General features: G+C 39.8%; 1 protein-coding gene across 9 annotated transcripts in view; it reads right to left on the bottom strand.

Annotated features, from left to right (window-relative positions):
- Positions 1–24,666, bottom strand: part of anks1ab (ankyrin repeat and sterile alpha motif domain containing 1Ab) — a 74,036-nt gene that overhangs the window by 28,319 nt on the left and 21,051 nt on the right. For 8 of the 9 annotated variants that reach the window (XR_005279429.1, XR_005279430.1, XM_038270550.1 and 5 more), the window contains exons 3-4: positions 23,983–24,055; positions 10,084–10,199 (exon numbers count right to left, since the gene is read on the bottom strand). Coding sequence is in view for 7 of the 9 variants with exons in the window: in XM_038270550.1 (XP_038126478.1) it covers positions 10,084–10,199; positions 23,983–24,055 (189 nt within the window). In the remaining 2 variants the exon portion in view is untranslated. Of the gene's footprint in view, positions 1–10,083; positions 10,200–10,881; positions 11,938–23,982; positions 24,056–24,666 lie in introns of those variants that run through there. The other variant, XM_038270557.1, reaches the window with a different exon arrangement.

Raw genomic sequence — 24,666 nt, 5'->3', positions numbered from 1 at the left:
CTTAAAACTTTCCTTTTTGATAAAGCTTATATTTAGAGTGGCTGAGGTTGTGGCTAGAGTGGCTGAGCTATCTCTATAGTTATGATGCTAAAGGCTTAGTCTGCTGGAGGACATAGGGGCCCCTTTTTCATAATTCAGCCTCACTTTACCTCTATTCTCCCACTCTGCAGAATGTGTTAGTTCAATCTCTAATACTATGCTCTCACTGCTTTTTCTTACAGTAGCATCATCTGGTCTGTTCCTGTTTCCTGTGACTCCATCCTGGAGAGAAATGTCAGCTGTCCAGCTGCCATAAACACCTTTGTTTTATAAATGTTCAAGATCTGCCTGTTTTTCAGTTTAGTCCCATTTCTAAATGTGACTGGCTGGATGTGCTCTCTTCATCCTCTGACATCGGAGCTTGCTTAGAGCTTGTCTGCCTGGCTGTATGTTTCCTGGACAGGGCTGCATGTGGAGCTGATTTACAGTTGCTTTTGTATGTCTGCTTCAGTCTCCTTGAACCCCAGTAGGCCTCGACAAATGGTCGCTCACACTGAGCCTGGTTCTGCTGGAGGTTTCTTCCTTTTAAAAGGGAGTTTTTCCTCTCCACTGTTGCTACAAGCATGCTTAATGTGAGGGACTGCCTTCGAGTCAATAAGTCGATGCAATAAACTGGTTTTCCTTAGATAGAAAACTTTGAATCAATTTAACTCTGTGATCTGGTTGAACTGTAAAGTGCATTGAGATGACATCTGCTGTGAATTGGCACTATATAAATAAACTGAATTGAAATTGAATTATACCAGCATAGACTGGAAGTCCACACAGCCATTACAAAAAAATCAACACAAAGCTCAGGGTTTGTAAACGCATTGTTGGACAAAGACCTTTTATTTGGTCAGCCATTAGTTTATCCATACTGTAGCAAAATGTGAGGATATTACCAACATGTCGGGGGAGCATTTCTTTACATTATAAAACTGTGAACTTCCCAGAGACATCAGTCAGGAAATGTAAGCCTGGACACCAGTGGTTATTTCAAATGGACAATGACCTAAAGTGTACCTTTAAATTATTTATGATGTAGGTTAGTGACAACATCAGGGATTTGGATTGGACATCTCATAATCTCACTTCCGTTGTTAAACTAAATCACAAAAGTTCTGGCAGGAGAACTTGTGGAATAACATATGACCCGAGTCATAATGTAATTTAAAATTAATCGAATGTTTAGAAAATGTACATAGACTTGTAATTTTGACTCGTTCATTGACTTGCACATTATTCTGTCAGTTAGCAATTAAAATGATCTTTAATAACCAAATTGATGTAAGAGGCAACAAGCTTATTTTGATATGTCAGTTAAAGATAACCTGTTTATATAGTAAATATGCATGTTAATATATTCACATAAATTAAACCCCAACAGTTTAGATGATGGCCCCTTTTGCTGTTCTTTGCAATTTTATTTATGTTGTTGAGTTTTCTTTGGTGTGATTGTTATTTATTGTTTGGAGGCATTTTTCTTTTTTTTGTATCTGTGTGGATGAAAATTACTCTGTGAGTAAAATCTGATGCTTTGATGTTAATAATGCGAAAAAATAATTAATATTTTCCTAAATCACTGCTTTTCAAACATTGCAACATCAATCTGGCCCTGGCAATGGCTGTCCTTTTAGGAAATCCAATCAAAGAAAAAAAGCTATAGTGCTGCCATCTACTGATCGGTGTAACCACCTTTACAGAGTCCTACAAATGAGTTGTGATCGATCACATCTGAAACAAGCCTGGCACCCCCTAAAAGGGCACAATATTAAACATTCACAACACTAGGCTGACTACTCTGACCTTTCTCTTGTTTGCAACTTCCACATCTTTCTGTAGATTGCATGGGTAATTTGCATAGTGAGTCTAATGATTTATCTCTTTGATGCATCAAGTTCAGCAGACACATTAGTTGTGACATGAGAAAGAGCAAATGCATGCCTGATGACCTACAGTACCATTTTTGCTGTAGGAGTTTCCTACAATCACCAACCCTAAAATTCCAACAAAAAATAAGTTTTGCCTGTGTTTAAAAAACCAAAACAATAATGGTAAAGGTTGAAACATATATCCTGTGAAATACAAAAGGATTTAACAAATGCACAGAGGCATCAATTCGAAGGCTAGTGCAACTTCTGTAGCAGTGAGAAGAAAATCTATTTGAATGCAAAGCAATCCGGAGATGAGTGATTTGGAGACCTTAGAACAGGTGAATTGTTTCGTTTTCTGTCTTCTGTTTGTATGTAATTATTTATTTTTTATAAATAAATAAATACTTTATAAATCAACAGATTTAAATGAATTTGCAAGAATGCTAGATCTACCATGTTAAATTGAAAAAATAAGCAAAAGAAAAGAACATTGTTCATATATTTTTAAACTTGAGTTTTATCACAATAAAAAATTTAATACAGGATCCAGAAAGCTTACTTCATATGTAATGACTGTTAGTAATATGTGCATATTTTACCTAGTTCGTTTGTTGATAATATGAGAAATATTGAGTGCACATATTGTGACCTTACCTGCGCCTAAAGATATTTAGTGATTAGGAGTTAACATTTTGGACCACTGGTAGCTCATATAGGACAATCAGTTACTCTTAGCAGGACTTCTATGTACAACTGTATAAATTTACTTTTGAAGTTTTGGTGCACATCAGAAATGACTGAAAATACATTTTTCTGATCTATAGAACTCGAATGCTATGTGCCCTAATATGACAACGATGAATAATTTTACTCAGGAGTGAATTGCTGGGATCAGGGATTTTGAGAATAAACTCTTGCTTGCTATCTTCTATGTACTCACTTTGTGGTCAGGCTTTTTTAATGTGTTTACTTCTAAATACACCTTTTGAGTACTCTGTAGAGGTGTAAATAGTAATCATTTTGTATCAATCCATCGATCCAACAGCCGACAATCCGATGCATCGATACGTTTGCAAGAGTATCGATTCATGTTTTTTTTCCTCCGGTCTATTTTTATGCATTTGCTCCTGGGCGTAATTCTCCCTCCCGTGCTGCGGTGGCGCTAAACCTATTTTGCCCTCCTACCTCGATTCCTGGTTATACTTTGGTTAGACATGTTTTGATTTATGCTCAATGTTGAATCATGGTCCGTGCTATTCGCTGTAGATCGAGATACTGCCGGAGCGGAGTGGAAGTGTGGGGCGAGTTTAGTCCGACAACGGAGGGACATGAGGGCCAAAAAGAGCGGAGATCCAGGTGGAAAAAGGATCCCTGTGTTCTTGCGCACCTCGCTCTTCTAGCTGGTCAAACTTCATGAGTTGTTTTCTGCTATTTCGGTCATAAAAACCGAACAAGCCGGCCCCCTGTCTGCGGCACTGTTTGCTGTCAGCTACAATTTGGGAGAGGTGCAGCAAAGTGTCTTTGGAGGGGGCGGGGACGCCGACACTCTGGAGCTTAGGTATTGCACTGAACTCATTGCACTGATTTTGTACAGTATTTTTTGATGAAAGGCCTTTCAGTTTTTCAGTGAATGAGGTTTTATTAGGCCTAGATAGAGTAAAACTTTTCTACTTCTGTTATTTGCTGTAGTTTCTCAAATCAAATGCATAACAATATTACAGCTTTCATTGATTTATTTAAAATTTGAAACATTGTCTAGCCTGTAAGGTACAAAAAAAAGAAAAAAGGAAACAATTAATGGAATCGAATCGTATCGTGGTGTATTCTTGAGTATTGAAAATAATCTAATCGTTGGGTCTGGAAATCGATACTGAATTGAATCGCCATGATGGATGTGATTTACATCCCTAGTACCCTGGTGCCTTTTCTTCAGTTTAAAGTAGGGTAGTGCGACATGATGATATAGACTGTGAATATTTAGAACATGCAGACGATCTGCCAAAGTGAGAAGTTTGTATGGATCGTTAAGGTCACATTCTATATATTGCAGTTCTATGCTTATCCACCAACATACCTGACATATTACAAAGTATCCTCACTGACCATTCATGGCAAATAACCAGTAGTGATCCCCTTTCTTACATGCCTCATTGTTAGTAGTAGTCATATAGAGACAAACAGAGGATTTGGTAACTAAAAACAACCCTACCTTTGTTATATTGAACTGGTTTTCCTTTTCCCTAAATAACTAGACAAAAAAAAATAATAATTTGCATGAGGAATGACAACACTACAAACTTCTTTAATAACTTTAAAAGAAAGCATCTGAAACATGCATGCTGAGAGCCAAACAGTCAGCGGACTACTGGCAGAATCCCAGTCAGAGGCAGTCGCTGGACCCAAACGGACAACGTTAAAGCAGCCATTTGATAAAGGCACTTCATATGACAAGAGATGCAAGAGCAGAAGTGAAATAGCACAAGCAGTTACTTTTCATCTGGCAAAAGATATGGTTCTGTTAAAGACAGTTGAAAACGAGGGGTTCAAAAGCCTGCTCAAAGTAGTAGAACTGCCTACATGAAAATTGCCAATCCACAGGTTTATGATTATGTTCTTTACACAAGTCAGCAACACTGCTTCTATTTAAATTTATGTCTGTTCAGAAAGCTTCTTTGGCCTAAATACTTTCTTCTCTGTCTTTTATGACTGTTGTACTGACAGAAATGGTTTGGTAATACCGACCAGTGACTTATAAGGAAGCCATAAGTTGTGATAAAATGGAAATTGTGATTTTATGTGAAAAAAATCATGTTAAAATAATCTTACCATATGGCCCACCCCTACTTTTAACTTAACTATAAAGGTAAAGCTTACAGATTTTGCAGCTTTCATGCCAAAAGCGAGACCAGTGCACTGCATTCTGAAACCTATTTATTCTCCATGCAGGGCACAACATCAATTTTGGGCTGTGTCTTGCAAAATTGATAGCAGTGGGCTCTGCAGAGTGGTCAAAGGTCTGTTTGATAGGAATTTGACTGCGGTCTGCAGTGAAATACTGTTGCTCAGCTAATTTTCCCGAGATATTTATTTATGAACCTTACTGAGCAGAAATAGCTGGTCAATAAGGAAATGGAGCTCCCCTTTGTATCATTACAACTTTCTCTTTCATTCTTTCAGTAACAGAAATTGTGCTGGTTGGAACACTCGACATATGCACCATCACAGCTGACAGCACTGCTGCTTTCCATTTGCTATTTCAGTTGCTCAGTTTTGTGCTGTACTCCAATAAACTTTATTGTTGGTTACAGGGACTCCAGTGCAAAGCTGTTTTTGGTTTAAGTGGGCTGTTAAGCATCACAACCCCTTAGGCCATGCCTCCCATGGGAGCGTGCTCAAGAATCTATTGGGATGCTGTACGCAGGATACAAAGGAGGGAAGAACTAGAGATGCAATCTATGTAAAAACCTTGAAAAATTTTCCCTTTTTTCTTGTTGTATTGCATGTATGACCTGAAGATATTTGGACTTACATTAACTATGTGTGGGGAGATTTTTTAAGGTAACATTGATTGATGACAGTCCATTACATTTGCATTTGTCAGCTTACAAAGTGAGGCGGTGAGTGTGCCTTAAATATAAAGTTTGTAAGAACGAATACAGCAAATCAGAATGCAGAGAACAATAGGACGCCTAATCCGCATTCATTAACCAACACTGTTTCAAAAAGGAAAGTGAAGGGGGATACACACCATCACTGCTGCATTCCACTTCGTGCAAACTATGTTGCCTTCATTAATGAACACACTTATCTTCTCAAACCGGCTTGATGGGTCATCAATAAACAACCAAAAACAGCTGAAAACAGTGTTGGGGGTAATTTTTTTGTGTTTGTTTTGTGAAAATGGCTTCATTTAGTCAGATACAAAAAAAATAAATAAAACATAGACGGGAGCAGATTTAGTACATTTAATGAAAATTAAAGCAGTTTAGCGACAGCCTGGTAGAGAGTAGGTTACAGAGACTGCACAACATTATGCAAGCTAAAGCATGACGTCATGCACCAACATTTCACTTCAGAAACATTTTAGTAGCCTTAATGTATATTTCTCATATAGTTATAATGTTAATGCAACTGTACATTTTTCTAGTGTCCTACAGGCCTAACTCTGAGGAAAAAAGTTAAATCAATACTCTTTAAGTATGCGAGAATTCAGACCCTGACTGCCTAAATACAGAAATAGTTTTAATAAATAAAAACCAAATGGAGGTAAGGTTCCATTAGGTAAGTTAAAAGAGATAAATAAGGCGAAAAAAAATGGCTTTGGATGTATTTTTTGATAAATGATGTACTGTATGCAGCAATATCAGTGTAAGAGGATTAAAGCAGATTAATAGATGAGTGATCCATTGATTCAGCTTTATGTCATGCGGCTCATTCTTGATGTAATCCTTTAATTCAACATATCAAGACCTGCATGACTCATGCAGCCTTGTTGTCACATGAGCCTTCACGGATCTAAAGATCGGGTCAGTGCTGCAAACCAAAGTTGAAGTGATCATAAGTTCTTAAATTATTCCGCTTTTCAGATATTTGTCCCAGAAAGTGAGAGTAGTTTTTTTTCTCAGAGCTTACTGATCTCAGTTAACCAAGCTCAGCTGTGACAAACAGATGTAACATATAACCTCTGGTCCCAACACAGCTCTGTGGTCTGAGAAATGTCCACAGTTAGCCCTCTGGGTAGGCTTTCTTACAACACAGAGCCGTGTTCTCTGAGAACATGACCGGTGGAAGGGAAATCTAATTCTGTTTTCCACAGTCCCTTATGACTTAGCTATCAGCATTCCATGTTATGTTCTTTACAGGAAACATGATAAGGCTTTTAGTCAGATTGTGGACATCGTTTGAGCTGGAGTTGAGCGAAAATGTTCAAATGTAATCTGACATAGTTCTGTGGGGAAAAAAAGAGTAAGTCTTGTGGAAAATGTGTCAACGTTTAAGTAATTATATGAGCTTTTTTGACATTCATGCTGAAAAAATTGTGGGAAAATATTTTATTTACAGGCTAAATGATACATTTGGGATGAGAAATCTAAGTCAGATCTCTAAAGCGTATTTCAATATCATATAAATGAACATATATAAATATAAAAATAAAGCATGCTGCTGTAGGGCTTTGATATCTTGTGAAGTTAGAACAAGCGTGTTGGGAAAAGTGAAAAGAGGGAGCAGTGGTGAAAGTAAGAGTGCAACCACAAAAAATCTTTATGACCAGCAACAAAATGTACCTGTATAAAAAAAACACATTTGGACAAAACTGTTAAAGCACTTAAGCACAACTTAAACTCAAGTAATATCTTGTTTCTTTTTTCTAAGTGGATGTAATCACATATTAATATTTTTTTTCAATATGTGCAAACTAAGACCTTTTCTAGCCTTTATCTGGCTAAAAACATTGGGCCTCATGCAAGAAGTGTTTATACAAACAAATTTGGTGTTTAATGGTTTGTACGACTGATTTAGGAGAAAATGTTGCATAATTTTTCTCCTATATTCTAATTTTCGCACAAATTTTTTTTACGATTGCTCCAGACTTGACGTAGGAGCCTTGCCTCAGCTGTTATCCAAACCATATTTTTCACTAAATGACCACATTTGTTGTTACTTAGAAGGAATCGTCCATTTTATTAGTCCAGATTGTTAATGACAGAACTATCGGTCCCTACACTTGCAGCTGGCATGTGCAGACGAACGAAAAGAAAAAATAAATCAATTTATTGACCCACGATGGGGAAATCCGTTCTTTGCATTTTGACCCATCCCTTTGGGGAGCAGTGGGCTGCCATTTTGTGGTGCCAGGGGATTAATCAGGGGTCAAGGGTTTTGCTCAGGAACACAGATTGCCAGCTGTGGGGATCGAACCAGGTACTTGCAACCTTCTCAGAGCACAAGTGCACTGCTCTAACCACTAGGCAAACACTCACTGGCAACTTACATAATAGAGAGTTTATTTAGATCTGGTTACCCAGGGGACACTGGTTTAATTAGTTATAATTACGTCAAAAGAAAGAACAGTCCGTGAGCTCTATGTGGGATCAAGCTACTACTGAAATAACATCTGGAACAAAAAATGTATAGAAAATTCGAGAGGAGATTCAGCAACGTAACTTGTAAGTATGATTCATTCCACTCCATGGCAGCTCTTTTGTTTTATTCTTACACTAAATGTGGAATGTTTAGGTTTTTCTGGATTCGCCAAATTAGAGTTTCACCATTAATATTATTACGTTTACTGTATGAGAGAGATAGAGAGTGCAATGAAGGGAGCATAGACGTGGTCAGATGTGGTGCTTGTGTATTAAAAGTAGATTTTGCAGAACGTTGTGTCATGTTGGTAGATATAGAACTCTTATTAATCATTTATGTCATATGTTCCACCACCAGTAGTTTTTACTGACCATCTTGATCTTGCTAGATATGCTTTTGACCCCATTTTCTGATCAAATAGTTTTTATTTATACTTCTGTAACAGTGCAACCACATCATTTACAGCTCTTGTGATTGATTCCCCACTGCTTGGCTAATGCTGCTCCTTTAATTCTGCTGCTCATCTCAGAACTCCGACCTCCAAACTGGTAAAGTCTTTTTTCTTTGTCTTCAATGCCATTTTTGTGAATGAATGGCGACTGACAAGCGATGGAAATCATAGCCAAATATTGAATTATCAGGGGGGTAATTATGCAGATTTGCAATTCTCATGAACTCTCACTCACATATACACAGGTGGACTGCATCACATTTACGAGAGTAATTTATCAGAGATTAAGAATGTTTGTTATATCTGATGTGGCGCAGGGGTAGCAGCTTAATGTAGGAGAAAAAGTAAGAGAAATTTACAAATAAAAATACAAAAATGTTGTTACATGAGGCCCATTGTGTTTGTCATTTGAACTTTGTGTTTATTAATGCAATGGGACGCTTTTTTTTCTCATTTCATTGACATTAGATAAAAATAATAACAACAGCCTTTTTCACTCACTGTCTGGCGTTAAATCAAACTCAATGATGGTTGTTTTCGCCCTAAGATGATTGCAGAAACCTTGTATTTACCAAATGCCAAAATAATAGAGAGACTCTTAAGAGAAAGTTTTTATTTTTAACTTTCTTCAGGTTTGCTTTAAAAAAAAATATTTGAACATTTTTAACAGCATGACTTGATCAAGCTTTTGGGATTTTCTTTTAAGAAACCTCTCACCATAGCTGGGATGTTTAGTAAACATTCCTGGCACAACTGGTGTTGTTGAAAAGTTAGGATCTATGTTTCTAAGTGTGCTTCCAAAATTTTTCTTTTTACATTTTTTTAAAAGTAAAAATTTTAATTTTAAATTGTCTTCAAAAGGTGTTTTGCTTTTGGCTTTATGTGGATGAGCACATTGCATAGAAAACACAATCAAAAACAACATTGGGACACAGAACCTACCTCCTCCTGATTTTCCTCTCTCTCTCACTGTAATGGCATTTTGCAAATATGAATAATTCTAGCCATCATCCCTGACGAGGAATAGGAAGAGTTTTGTTAACTCTAACGCTGGAAATATCTAAAAGTATTATGTTACATTTATGGAATATATAAATACTGCTCCCAACCGTATGTCATCCAGATGATCAGATTATTTAGCTAAATTCTGGCTAGGAAATTTGTAAATGATGTTGTTAAGCATTACATTTAGAAAAGTTGGCTGTTAAATTCATACATTCATAAAGTTTTTAAACTAAGTGAGCATTCCTGATTTTAGGCATGACTGAAATTGTAGTAAATAGGGTTTTTATTAAGGTGGTTCAACATCAGGTTCCTTCAGCTGAAGATCTTTGGCTTGTTATCTGTCTTTCTATTGGTGGTAGCTCACATTTTTAAAAACAATTCACTGGGGAGTTTTAAGTCTTTACTGGGTCATGCATTACACAGAGCTACAGACAAGGTATTAAGTATAGGACCAACACTGTTATGGTGGAAGGGTGAAAAGGGTGCTTAAGAAGAAGCAGTAAAAGGGGTGGAGCTTGTGGGAGACAAGTGGGTGAGAGAGCAGCGTGGTGACATGAAAAGACAAATGAAGCAAGGCTTACACAGGCAGGGAAGGGCTTGAAATAAAGTGGAACCGACCCTTGCGATGACATGCTGCAGGTGACTCACCATGAATCGTAGGTCATCAAAGCCATTGAGCAGGAACTTGCTCTCGTACTGCGGCAGCCCCACGTGCTCCAGCCACTCTCCAACCGGCTGGTCCAGGGCTTTACCACAGGCCCCATCTGCCGAGAGAGGGAAGCGCTTCAGCAGGGAGAAGCCGTTCAGCCGGTAGCAGCGGCACTCAGAGGACGACACATGGCATTGCCACATCATCCTCGGCCAGCAGAGGCAGAGCCGAGTGCAGCAGCACCAGGCGGGGTGGGGGGGAGACAGGGTCCAGGCTGGGGATGAGGGGCTCCCACTGTACAGGCAGGGGCCCGGCTAACTCAAACACAGGAGTAGAATAGGATTTGCTGCAGGCAATGTTCGGGCCCCTGAAGGGGACTGACTAGACTAATGTTACACCTACTGGTGCTAGTATGACTGACTGAAGATGTCAGGCGAGGGTGGAGGTAGTGCAGGGAAGGAAGCCCATCTGAAGCTTTGTTTTCCTAATTACATTGGACCGAGCCACTGTGGCATCTTCCAACAAACAAGGTTCACTAAACATTCCTTTAGTGAGCAGATGAGCTAATGTGAAGAAAAAACAAACAACAACAAGTCTCTATCTACGACACAACACTACAAATAAAAAATAGTTTAGGCTGAGGGAAAACAAGGAGCTGACATTTTAATATATAACACATGTTTTACTCGGCTAAAGATCTCCCTTTAGTTTCAAGTATACTAAAATCATTAGGGTGCAACACATATTTCTATATTTAGATCCCCCAAAATAAAGTGGACAGGGTTTTCACCACATACTTGTAAAGCTCTGGCTGAGTCCCATGGCTTCATTGGTCAACCTCTTTGAGAGCTAGGACAAGGCTCATACAATGAAGGTAGCAGCATTCTAAAGTACTGTTGAGGTACTCATGTTATTTTTTTTTAAATCAAGGAAAACACATTTGCTCAAATCATGTTTTGTCCTTACTCCATAGCCACACAAAGTACGATCAGGTAGACATATTGTAAATCCCACAAAGAAACGTTGGATTCCCAGTGTGCTGATTCCAAACTCCTCAATTCATATTCAAATCCAAGAATATATTCCTCACTCCAGGTGAGCTGTGTGGCAAAGAGCTCAATGTCCTTGCTGGTTCCAGTGCTTCCAGTGCAGCTCAGCATTCACACTCCTTCAGAAGGCAGCTGTCTGTGCGGCTCCGCTGGAGAACGTGCTTCTCCTCTCTCAGAGCAGTAAATCCAGGTTCAGATCCAAAGCACAGCAGGTGAGCTCACTCTCCCCCGAAGCGAGGACCACCGTGGGACCACAGTGCATGCTAAGCTAGTTCCTTCCTGAGGTGAGCAAGCCCCCACTCTTGCTCCGAGCCCACCAGGTTCTTCTTCTCCACGCTGGGTGCAGCTAGCAGCCTCTGCGCTCAGGGCAGAGGTTTGCTGCATCCCTTGCCTGTCTGAGACATGCAGGCAGTGCTGATGCAGGAACACACACACACACTCGCGCACGCACGCTTACCCCTCAATGCTCACAGGGCATAACGTCCTGATGCCTCCTACTTCAACAGAGAAGACCACAAACCTGCCTGAACCTCAGTCACTGCTGCCACGTCCTTCCAACATCCACGATGAGCAATGCAGCCAGTGATCATCCCTACACAACCACCTTCTTTTCATTCAAGCATATCCCTCAGGCGCTTCTTTAACTCCCCCCCCCTTTCCTTCTGGCGCTCTTCTCTTTTAACGTTCTGTCTTTCGTTCTCATAGCCCCATTGCCATGCTGTGTGATCGCACTGCAGGTCTGCCGTATGCTGCCTGATGAAGTGGGGTGCTGTTCCACGTAACCAGCTCTCTCTCTCTTTCTCTCCCTCTCACTATATCAATTCCCCTCCCTCTGCCTTCCTCTCTTCTACTCTGGCTTGCACTCTCCTTCACTCCGTCTCGCTCTTTGCTTCTCAAATACACAGACAGATGCAAACACACACTCTCGTTTGTTGTAATCTGACTTGCACCAGTTTCTTTCCCCGCTTCTTCCAGCTTCTTTCCCTTCGCTGTACTGATTGCAATTGCACACCGCCACTCTGATCTCGTCAGCTGAAGGTACAGGTCCAAAATCTTAGGACTTCAATGCTGGGCTGGAACTGAGTAACCCTGATTCTTGCCTCTATTTTTTGGAAGAGAACAGTGAAACAAAAAGTGCTCCTCAATCCACCTCCTTATTACCAGGAGGCTTTATTTCATTTAAATCTTACTTTGATGATAGGGCAAGGGGGGGCAGCATTGAATCAAGTCAGCAGAGCCTCTAATGCATTTGTACAAGAGCAGAGAGGAGAGAAGAAAAGAATAAAAAGAGGAAGAAAAACAGACTTGTCTCCCCTCATCTCGCTCAGCCATGTCATATGACAGAAAAGAGGCAGATTCCATTATGTATTTCCAGATGTTCCTGTCACGTCAAACATTTCTGAAGCACAACAGACGCTACTTATAGCAAAAAAAAAAAGTGGGATGAACAAGCAAGATGATATCAAATTCTGATAGATTTGGCGTAACAGAAATAAAAAGACAATTTGACAGACTTCACCAGCTACCGGCAGAGGGGCTGCTCACTCTGTCTAATACCTGTGTTATCAGGATACAACTGCCAGGCAAAGTGTAATTATTCAGGCTCCAAAGCTGCTTGCAATCACCTCACACATTCCCAGTTGGATTGTCAGCAAGTCAGTTAGTCATGGCAATGAGAGGCAGCCAGGAAAAAAAAGGCAGCAAAGGGGCTATTGATTGAAACTCTCTTTGTAATTGGGCACCTAACATAGCGTCACTCAGGCCATGCAACGCTCAGGTAAAGGCCAGGTCAGCTGTGAGAGACTTGTCAGTCATCTGGGCTTCGTTAGAACCTACAGGGAGAGAAGCCCTAATCAGGAGAAGAATGATGGGAAGAGAGAAGAAGGAAGACGGAGGAGAGAATGAGCCAAGGACAGATAAGACACCGAAAAAAGACTAATGGAGCAGCAGGCGATGAAACATTTGGCTGAGATAAGGATGGTAATAGTATGTGAGAGAACTGAAGCGGACTAATTATGATTCACTAGAACTCCTCTTCCTGCTTTAGGCTTTTCTTCCAAGCTTCACGCTATTGCAGCCTTAAACATCCGGACAAAGCCTGGTTAAAAACATCAGCTGCTACAGTATACCCATTTACTTCCACTCATCCCCTCCCACATTAGATGAACCTAATTACTGACTGACAGAGTATCCACTGCTTGTCCATGGGGGATATAGGTCCCTGTTTTGTCCCGCAGTTTATTAGGTCAAACTAAAGTAGATTTTTTATTTGCACAATGTAAAGTCTAGCCTTGCCTTAAAGGATCGACAAGAAAGACCTGTGCACAAAAAATGAAAGCAGAGGATGTGCATAGATAAAGCCATGCTCCTTTATCAGAGTGAGAGAAAAGCAGTTGCTCCTTGTCAACACACCCAAGCAGTGGAGAAAATTAGCCGCAAAGCTGATTTAATTCAGGGAAACTGAAGGCGGACGCTTTTCCTTTGAACATCAGCGTGTGCCTGTACACAAACCCAGCCGATTCCTCCTGCTAGCTGTGCCTTCTCTCCTCGTCCTCCCTGTTTGTTAAGCTCATTTACTTCACAGTAGAGGTACTCATAATGGGCAGAAAACACAAACAGTTTCAGGCTTGAGACTGCAATATTGTTTTCTTTTACACCCACCCCACCTAGCCACTCTTCACAACTCCCTCCTAAAAAAAAACTATATCTATGACAAGAATATGAAAATTTCACCTGTAATTTCTAACATTGATTGGGGAAATTACAGAGATATACATAGTCAATTCTAGAACCTTAAAGGATGGAAGGTTCTGCAGATAGGAAGGATTTCATGTTTATGAAAACATGTCAGTTTATGTTTTCTTTTTTACAATAGTAAAGAATCAAGAACCTTAATTGTCATTATGAACCCATGATGACATTTTGTCAAACAGTTTGGCTTAGAATAGACATAAGTAGAATACAGGCAAAATGAAAATACTTTTGAGAGGAGTGAACATCTTTGAAGTCTTTAAAAGGTCCTTAAAGGGATTAATGATTAGTTGTTACAGACATTTTTTTGAGAGTGTTGTTTCAATCTAAATACAATGCAGCAAAAATACTGTAAGCATTTAATTTTATATATACACTCACCGGCCACTTTATTAGGTACCCCATGCTAGTAACGGGTTGGACCCCCTTTTGCCTTCAGAACTGCCTCAATTCTTTGTGGCATAGATTCAACAAGGTGCTGGAAGCATTCCTCAGGGAGTTTGGTCCATATTGACATGATGGCATCACACAATTGCCACAGATTTGTCGGCTGCACATCCATGATGCGAATCTCCCGTTCCACCACATCCCAAAGATGCTCTATTGGATTGAGATCTGGTGACTGTGGAGGCCATTTGAGTACAGTGAACTCATTGTCATGTTCAAGAAACCAGTCTGAGATGATTCCAGCTTTATGACATGGCGCATTATCCTGCTGAAAGTAGCCATCAGAAGTTGGGTACATTGTGGTCATAAAGGGATGGCCATGGTCAGCAACAATACTCAGGTAGGCTGTGGCGTTGCAACAATGCTCAGTTGGTACCAAGGGGCCCAAAGAGTGCCAAGCAAATATTCCCCACACCATGACACCACCACCACCAGCCTGAACCGTTGATACAAGGCAGGATGGATCCATGCTTCCTTGTTGTAGACGACAAATTCTGACCCTACCATCCGAATGTCGCAGCAGAAATCGAGACTCATCAGACCAAGCAACGTTTTTCCAATCTTCTATTGTCCAATTTTGATGAGCTTGTGCAAATTGTAGGCTCAGTTTCCTGTTCTTAGCTGAAAGAAGTGGCACCCGGTGTGGTCTTCTGCTGCTGTAGCCCCTCTGCCTCAAAGTTCGACGTACTGTGCGTTCAGAGATGCTCTTCTGCCCACCTTGGTTGTAACGAGTGGTTATTTGAGTCATTGTTGCCCTTCTATCAGCTCGAACCAGTCTGGCCATTCTCCTCTGACCTCTGGCATCAACAAGGCATTTCTGCCCACAGAACTGCCGCTCACTGGATGTTTTTTCTTTTTCGGACCATTCTCTGTAAACCCTAGAGATGGTTGTGCGTGAAAATCCCAGTAGATCAGCAGTTTCTGAAATACTCAGACCAGCCCTTCTGGCACCAACAATCATGCCACGTTCAAAGTCACTCAAATCACCTTTCTTCCCCATACTGATGCTCTGTTTGAACTGCAGGAGATTGTCTTGACCATGTCTACATGCCTAAATGCACTGAGTTGCCGCCATGTGATTGGCTGCTTAGAAATTAAGTGTTAACGAGCAGTTGGAAAGGTGAACCTAATAAAGTGGCCGGTGAGTGTATATATATTCATATTCGATGTCAGGAAATTTTTCGAATTTGAAAAAGATGACAGCAGCAATGAACTGGACAAGAGCCCAATGGTATGCAAGATTTACTACGTGGAGGTCAAATATGGGAACCATTAAACGAGACGCCACTCACAAACTGTGTCTGCTTCGAAGCAAATGCAGCTTGAGAAGGCATTTTTGTGAAAGTAAAACTCTCTGCGAGCCTAGAAACTTATGAAGGCTGTCGTTACATTTATCTGTAAGAATATCCAACCCTACAGTGTGGTTGAAGACTACGGCTTCTCCAGTCTTATGAAGATTCGAGCTATGTTACGTTTTACCCATCAAACGAAAAAGTTACGTGAAGCGACAATCTCAAACATGTGCAGACGTGAAATATGGCATCACAACATCGCTTAAATCAGCATCGAGAGTCACCCTGACCTTTGACTGTTGGACATCCAGAGCAACGGATTCATGCCTGAGCATCACTGATATTTACATCTACAACGAGTGTAATATAGTATGTCATTATGATACAGATTTGTTTTGTAACCATTTACATTTGTACGAAAACTTTGTGAGACAGTAAAAGGAAATTGAGTGAGTTTTTAAGTTGCCAATGTTTTGTATGCACTGTATTTTTGCAACATTTGGTTTGATTTGAATTTATTTACATTTTTTTTTCTTTGGTCAGGTTATATAAAAAGTACATGATGAATGAACTGCATGTGGTTACATTTTTAATGTTAATATTAATATATTTCCTAAAGTTTCATTACGGTAGTTCTTTAGCTAATGCCTTCCATATCCAAATAAAATTGTGACACCCATAACAGAATTAAAATCGGACAGAATCGTGAATCTAATCTAATCAAGCCCTTTCGAACTGAATCGAATCGAATTGGGAAATCTGATTCAAAAATGCTCAACACACATTGTCATACTGTTTATGATGAGCTGACAGAGAGACATGATGTAGGAATTGATGTTTTGGCAAAAATAAAGGACCTTGCCTCTCATTACAGTTTCAACTTTTTTTCAACTATTTATTGTCATTACACTGTCACAAGTACAGAGCAACAGAATGAACTCTATAGTATGCATTTAACCAATCCCCTTGATGAGCAGTGGGCTGCCATTGTGCGCCGCCTGGAGCGCAGTCTGTGGTTAAGGATCTAGCTTAGGGACCCAAATTGGCAGTCCGTGGGGTGTGTGGAACTTGAACTCAGAACCTCCTAGACCTAAATGCAATGCTCTAACCACTATTCAACCACTCCCCTAGTTTATGTCATATGCCACAGGAGTTTGCATTATTGTCTATTAGGTGTTTTTTTTTACATTTTCATACAAATTAATCCATCCATCCATCCATTTTCTTACACGCTTATCCCAAGTGGGGTCGCAAGGTCGGCTGGTGCCTATCTCCAGCTGTCTACGGGCAAGAGGCGGGTTACAACCTGGACAGGTCGCCAGTCCATGGCAGGGCAACATAGAGACAAACAGGACAAACAACCATTCACGCACACACTCACACCTAAAGGGACTTTAGAGAAGCCAATTAACCTATCAGTCATGTTTTTGGACTGTGGTAGGAAGCCGGAGTACCCGGAGAGAACCCACGCATGCTCAGGGAGAACATTCAAACTCCATGCAGAAAGTGGTTTCTTTAATCTTAGAATGTCATGTTAATTAGTGCCCTCCACCTCAATCTCTCTGTCTTCCTTCTGCCTTACCTGCTATATATTCACCTGATCAACTTATCTGCTTTAAATGCCATTCTCCACTCTTCCCTCAGTATATACAGTTAGCTCTGTCCCTGTTCATTGCAGGATTCTCCCCTTATGGTACCTCTGTCTTTTCCCTCTATCCATGTACATTGTTTCCTTCTGAAGTTCTTGTAAAGCTTTCTACTTACTGTCAGAAACACACTATTCCAATCCAAAATAACTTTAGTTGCTTATGGCCTGGCCACTTTTAAAGGCCCTTAAAGTGTTGCTTTGTTTGACATTCTCCATTTTAAAACAGTTACAATTGTGAAAATTTAGGCTACAGTAATACCCTTTTTCTGGACTCTCTGTACTATGAGAATTTTGTTTAGAATAATTACACCAGTGAAATTGTGATTGGTTAATCAAATGATTATGATGACTTCCAGACACTTGGTTAAATACATTTTTGTTTGCACTGTACAGTGTGCTATTCCATAAAAAGAAAAACCTTTTTTCTTACACCAAAACATGAACTTGTGCTTTGTGTAACTTAATCTAAAGGTGGTATTCAGTTCTAAATTATGGACCCCTTTAGGCGTCCACAAAAGGGAACCTGAAGAGACCAGCAGAGCCTTTCTATTTCATAGTGCCCTGTGGCAATCCTTTCCTCTGTTGGAGAGAAAGCTAACTATACCTTTAGCCAAGAGAGAGATAGAGGAGATGAAATTACCTAAGCAGGAACACAAGAGGATTCTCTAAGAGGAAAATAATGAGGGACTAATATAATAGATTTCTTTCCAGTAGTGATATATTCTGGTACTTAAAGAACAAAGCTGGTTTAAAGGTACACTATGCAACCGCAGTTGATTTTCCAGTGAGGCCCCCCCCAGAGGGCGAAAGTAAAAGTGCACTGTCGTAAATATGCACAGCTGTTCTCCTGGTTTCTCCGTCAAGCCAGGTGCAGTTGTTTTGAGCTTGATAGACAGGCGAACGCAACAAATGACTAATGCTGCATTCACACCGGACGCAGTTGGCGCGACAGAAGCAGCGAGTTTACATGCAAAGTCAATGGTTGACGAGCGTCAAGGCGCAGCAAAAGGTCCCGCGGCACGTTTTGAGCAGCAGGGGCAGCGCGTCTGAGCAGCTGAAGCAGCACGTCGGGCGCATTTAATCATCTGACGCAGGGAGAGAGACACAGCGCTGATGATCACTCCTCTTAAACAGTTTATTGACACCTAAATTAACTTAAAATGCAGAAATCTGCCGGCAGAATATGTTGGCTTTTATTATCCTGCTGCCTGCAGTTTGGATTATTTAGATGAAAAACACCTACCAGCTGCCGCGGTGAACCGCGAGGAGACAACCCGGCCAGAGGCTGCTGATGAAGGGATTCCTACTGTCGGCGCACCGCTGGTATGTGAGGGTCTGAGCGGCTCCGACAGAAAAAATATTGAAGGCTGGATAATAATCTGAATGAACTGACTGCACTGATTACGTTTTCAGGTGTACTTTCTCACTTAAACACATATTAAAACTACTTTATTCCCACTGATCACAGCAAATATAGCTGCAAGGCAGACAAAAGGATAGTGAAGCTCCGCCCAACGCGCGTCAGACACACTTTTGCACCGCGCAGCCAGAGCAGCAAAGCTGCTTCAGCCGCGCGTCAGAACTAACTGGTACAAGCAGTAAAAATGAAGCAGCAGACACGATTTTGCTGCGTCCGATGTGAACGTAGCATAACTGCACAAAGATCGCCACTGTGCTAGCAACGAGAATGCTTTTAAGTGGGGGCTTGTAGCAGTTCTCGCCGTAAAGCAAGACTGACTCTCGCGAGACTTCTGAGCCTGTGGGTGCGGGTCGGCCCAGAATACCTTTGTTCAACCTGAAATGACTCATTTAATCATCCAAAATGTTATGGAACACATTAATTAACTGAAAAATGTTGCATAGTGTGCCTTTAAAGCTTTGGTTCCTGCACACCTTTCTCTGCAAACTCTTCTCAAATTAAAGGGACAAAAAAATCTAAATTTGTCTTCAAACACCAATTTTAGGGATCGATACATTCAGCATTATTTGTAAATGTTAGACCATAGATACATTTTAATTAGTTATTTAATCATTTCTTTCCTACAGCATAAATAATAAGCAGTACTTTAAGTATAGACCTCTTATTGATGGTGCAAGATTTTAAATAAAAATCGTTTGTTTGATTGTTTAAATCATTGAATCTTTATTGAACAGATCCCAGTTTTAGAAATAGCTAATTTTACTTTGAACTTTGTAATGCTTACCATTTGGTCCGCATCCAAGCAGGTGTTTAGTGGAAGACCACCTTCAAAACCCATTGTTCATTTTGGGTACCTGCCCTTTAGCCTCTGTAATGCCCCTGCCGTCTTACTGCATTTGACCTATGATGTCTCCAGAAACTTTCTAACCATCTTTGTGTTCTTCTACCTGGGTGATATTCTTATTTTTAAGATTACATGGAAGACCAACAGACCCATGTCCAATTGGTCCTCCAGAGGCTATTAGAAAATCATCTTTTTGTAAAAGTAGAGACAGGTGGATTTTGTGTGTCCTCCTTTTCTGTGTTATGTTTTTGAGGGTGGACAGGTGCAGATGGACCAAGATCAAGGAAGACCAAGAGTGGCCCCTTCCTGACTCCTGCAAACAACTCAAACGGTATCTAGGCTTCACAAACATTTTCTAGTGATTCATCAGAGGGTACAGTTACATTGCCGCTCTTTTAACTGCTCTTACCTCAACTAAAGCGACTATCCTTTGGACTCCCAAAGCAAACCAGGCTTTTGACGAGCCGAAGAAAAGGTTTTTTGATTCTCCCGTTCTTGTTCATCAAGATCCTGCGGCCCAGTTCACCTTGGAAGTAAATTTTTCCTATATTGGTGTTGGCGCGCCGCTTTCTCAAAGATCCTCAGTTGACAACAAGCTTCACCTCAAAAATCTTCCTTTCTAAAAATATGAACTCTCACTGAAGTTAATGATGACGTGGGTGATCAAGAGCTTCTAGTCATAAAACTTGTCCTGGAAGAATGAAGTCATTGCCTTGAAGGTACACAGCTCCCAATAATCATTTGGACTTAACACAACAAATTGGCATACATCCAAATGAGTAAATGTCTCAACCCATGTAAATATTGTTGGTCTCTGTATTTCTCCCGTTATCTTTCCATCACATATCGTCCAGGTTTTAAGGATCCCAAACCTGATGCTCTTTAAAGGCTTCAGGTCCCTGCAACATATTCCATCCTCACTATCCTTCCCCCCCTCATGTGTTGTTGTGTCCCTCACCTGAGAGCTTGAAAGATCCATTCAGCAAACCCTGACTACCCAACCCGATCTGGGGGGATGGATGACCCTATTGCAGTTATGTCCCATCCTCAGTCCGCTCTCAGTGGGCTCATTCTTCACCCTTTTACTGCCATCCTGGGGTTTATCTCGCGGGATTGTCAATGCGCCTCTTTGGTCCTTTGTTCTTTGTTGGACCCGTCTCTTAATCCTGATTTTGAGAAGTCTTCCTCCTCTGGTCCTCCGCTGGGTGGCTTCAATGGTTAGACCCTTTTAGGCCTGCAGGCTGGTGTTTGTGGTGGGGTGTTCCCTCCTCAGGCTGACTGGATCCAGCTCAACACCAGCAATCACTGCATCACTTACAATAAGCCTCAATATCCTGGACTGTCATCTCATGCCGGCCCTCTGGAAAGGTTTGGTCTGCCTCTACCCAGCTGGGTTTCTGGCTCTGCAACACTGCATTCATGAGATCAGATCTGTGTTTCAGCAATCCCATCTACAGCCTTTCCACCTTCCAACACATCACCATTGTCGTCTTTCCACCACTTTTCATCATGTCTACTCCCCTGCAGACCTAGCACAGTCCCTCTTGGATGTTGCCCACCTTCTGTAACTGTAAGCCATCATTCTCCCTAAACAACAAACCATTTCATACCTTCATCTGTTAATTCACACCTTTTTCCCTTCAGAGACTCACCATCCAAGTCCTTGCTAACCCTATTACTCTCTCAGGATTTTCAATAGACTATTAAAAACTGTTTCAAAGTCTGGGGTTGTGCCTGCTTAAGAATCATTCTTAATAACATCTCAGGATCCCATTATTTTGATCTTAAAAGATTGATTTTGTAAAATCGAAAAACTGATTTGTTTACAATCTTAAGATATTTAACATAGTTTGAGGACATTACAACAGTTATTGAAAAACATCCTTCAATTTGGAACAAATTTAAGAGAAAACAATAGTACCTGTATTTTCTTTGCAAATGTATATATTACCAACTGCAAATAACTCAAAGACGAATTTTCTTGCAAGGTTGCTGGTCTTAACCATACAAATAGACTTTAGCACTCTGACCCCTACAAATACAACATCTATTAGTGGATTCCGTAAAAGTTAAAAAAAATCCACTGGACTTGGTTTTCAAGATTTGAAGACGTTTTGCCAACTCTCCAGGAAGCTTTCTCAATTCTGGAGAGGTAGCGAAACGTTTTCAAATCTTGAGAACCAAGTCCAGTGGATTTTTTTTGAACTTTTACGGAATGACTATGATATGGATGACTGAGAATCTTCATCAGCATCTATTAGTGGAGAAATATTGTGGCCTACTAATCTCAATAGGCCATTTTCTAAACGTATAATTCACTAGTTGAAATTGTTGACGCATTTTCTCATAAAGTGAAGACATTCAAGCCATTTGCAAATCTTTCCTGAGTCTTTGCAACAACAAATTCAACCTTTGGGTGAGTCAAATATGGCTAAATTGGAAGGGAAAGCAGTAAAGAGATTGTTTTAACTATGGCAGTGCAAGGTTGTTTTGGAATAAACCACAACACTTTGGAAAACCAGTCCTTTGATTATTACAACCAACATCATAATTGTTGAACAAACAACAAAGACCAGCAATCAACAGAACCACCACATACAAACGTGGTGAATTCAGTTATTAATATAGCAACCTGTTGTAAAGAGACAAATAAGTTATTAAATCTAACACCTAAATCTAGATTAAAACCAGTTCAACAGTAGGACAGAGACCCTAAACAATACAGTTAGTGTTCATTAAAAGGTTTGAATAAGAAAATATATAAATTGATATTGGAATTTGGTAAAACTTTAGAACTCTACCTGATGATAAAATCCTTATTTAGGATTCACTAAAACACACTGATTCTCTGTGTATTGGCTATCCTATTTTTAGTGACTCTATTTTCTGTTGCTGTTTCTTGCTGTCTTGAGGCATCCCATGCATTAGTGTGACCCAGGAATCACACAGTGCATAACTGATGAAACTTTTATCCAAACCAATCTGTGTAAAAACCTGTCCTGCACTGAGAAAAGCTGTTACATAATAAGATGAACCCTTCTTATAGGAAAGTATCTAATGGAGGTAGCTAACTGTGTTACCTAAACACACCAAGCTGGTGCCAGCTGGCCTCTCCCTCTGTGCCGCCTGAAGGACACTCGCTGAAGCCCACTATCAAACTTAGAACTATTAAAATATAAATCAACTAGGAAGAAACTGACAGAGCAGAATTTAAAATGATGTATTTTTCATAAAGGGAAAACTTGTGAGATAAAAATGGAAACAATGAACATTCAGATGAAAGTCAGCTTAATTCCCAGAGTCAGAAAAACAATTGGCCTACCATCTAGCTATTAAAATGTCCACTTAAATACTGGAAAATAAGCTCACATTTCCCTCTAGTTTGATGATGTTTAGGTATATTAGAGAAAGGAATATACACACAACCTGAATTCAACCTTTCATCTATAAGTATGTTTTTATTTCTACATCTCTTCAGTCTCTGATGTCTAAAGATGTGTTTGAATATGTTCAAGAAAAAGGTGGCCTAATCCAATGCTAATTTGCTGTCTAAAGTGACATACCCTTTATGTTACTCAGAATCCACTTCTGAGTTGATCAGTCTTTCATAATGATTCAACTCTCAGAGGTGCACCCATTTCAGTAGCAGAAATTACACTGTTTTATTTGCTGTCTGATTCCAATAAGTATCCTAACGGAGGACCCTTCAGACATTCAAGCATTTTTTGCATTTTCAGATGAAACCTACCTATTAGTCAAATGAAGCCACCTTTGACTGACCGAACCACTGTCCAGTTTAGACCTCTGTAACCTTTTCTATAATAGAGTAGAAAAAAAAACTTTGTTGCCTACTATACATAATGATGGCAGAAATTTGTTTTTGGCTTGCTAGCAACAATGTAAAAAAACATTAATAGAATCATACAATTACAAAAAAAAAAAGTTAATTGCAAACACGGCAGCAGCAGCAGATTCACTTCATCAAGGGAAGGGAAGTTAAAAGACCAAGTGACATTTACTACTTGTTCACCTCCTTGATGGCAGAGGGCACAAAATAATTCCTGCTATCAAGGAGCATCAAGATGTCACAACTGGACACCTTAATGATAAGTGATTGTAGACCAATATCTAAGATTGTTACAAAGATAAATAAAATTCAGTTTATCAGCAAATTTAGATATTTTAAGGAGAAAAAAACAACAAAGACCTCTTGAGTTATTTTCAGTTATCCTTTCAACCACAGCAAATATCTTAAAGGTGATACATATAAACTTCTGTATTTAGGAGCTATAGTCAGTACAGTTGAATGTTATGTCATGATGGACACAATGGAAAACAATTAAGCTAAATTGGTTCAGTTCTTAGTTGACAGACAGGTAATTACAATTTGGTAATTACACATTAGAGCAAACAAAGAACCTGCTCATTAAAAAAAGAAAATATTTACCTGAGCTTGGTGTGTGGTGTTTGTTTTTGGTTGTTTCAATGCCAGCCCCAATCAACGTCATGATCTTCTCAATCTGTTAAAAGAAGATTTAAAAAAATTACATTACGTAGCTATCATTAGGTACTGAAATTAACTAACAAACCACAATACTTAATCCTAATCATCCTGATAATCAAACTAATGCTTTACAAAATATAAACCAAGAATTTACAGTAATTTAACATTACTTTGGCCATTACGACTCTCTGTAACCAAAATGGTACCTCCAGAGAACCTGATCTGATTAAGTCCTATTAGACATATCCACAAAAACAGAAGCACTAGCTTGATGCAGCATAATGTGCAGAGTGTGACAGAAAGAAGCTCAGGATTAGGATGTTTTGGCCCTAAAAGCGAGGAATGCTTACTCAAAACGACACTGACTTTCTAGAGCAAACAAAGCAAAACAACTGTTCCTTGATTACATTTGTCTGGTATTGCAACACTTGGGTATTAATGTTGTGCTTTTCGGCCCAGTTTATGTGTTGCACAAAATCAAATAAACATGAAGCAAAAGGTCATAGGGTCCCAATAATCAAACCTTTTGGTATTTCAGTACTATTACTGACTTACAAAATCTAAATAAAAACATGTATGATGCTTTAGTTTATGCAGTCCTTTTATGTTTTGTCCAATTAAAAACAC

This window comes from Cyprinodon tularosa, unplaced genomic scaffold (assembly GCF_016077235.1).
Source record: "Cyprinodon tularosa strain WSP-4 unplaced genomic scaffold, ASM1607723v1 ctg767, whole genome shotgun sequence".
Taxonomy (NCBI): domain Eukaryota; kingdom Metazoa; phylum Chordata; class Actinopteri; order Cyprinodontiformes; family Cyprinodontidae; genus Cyprinodon; species Cyprinodon tularosa.
This window is presented reverse-complemented; position numbering and strand designations above follow the sequence as displayed.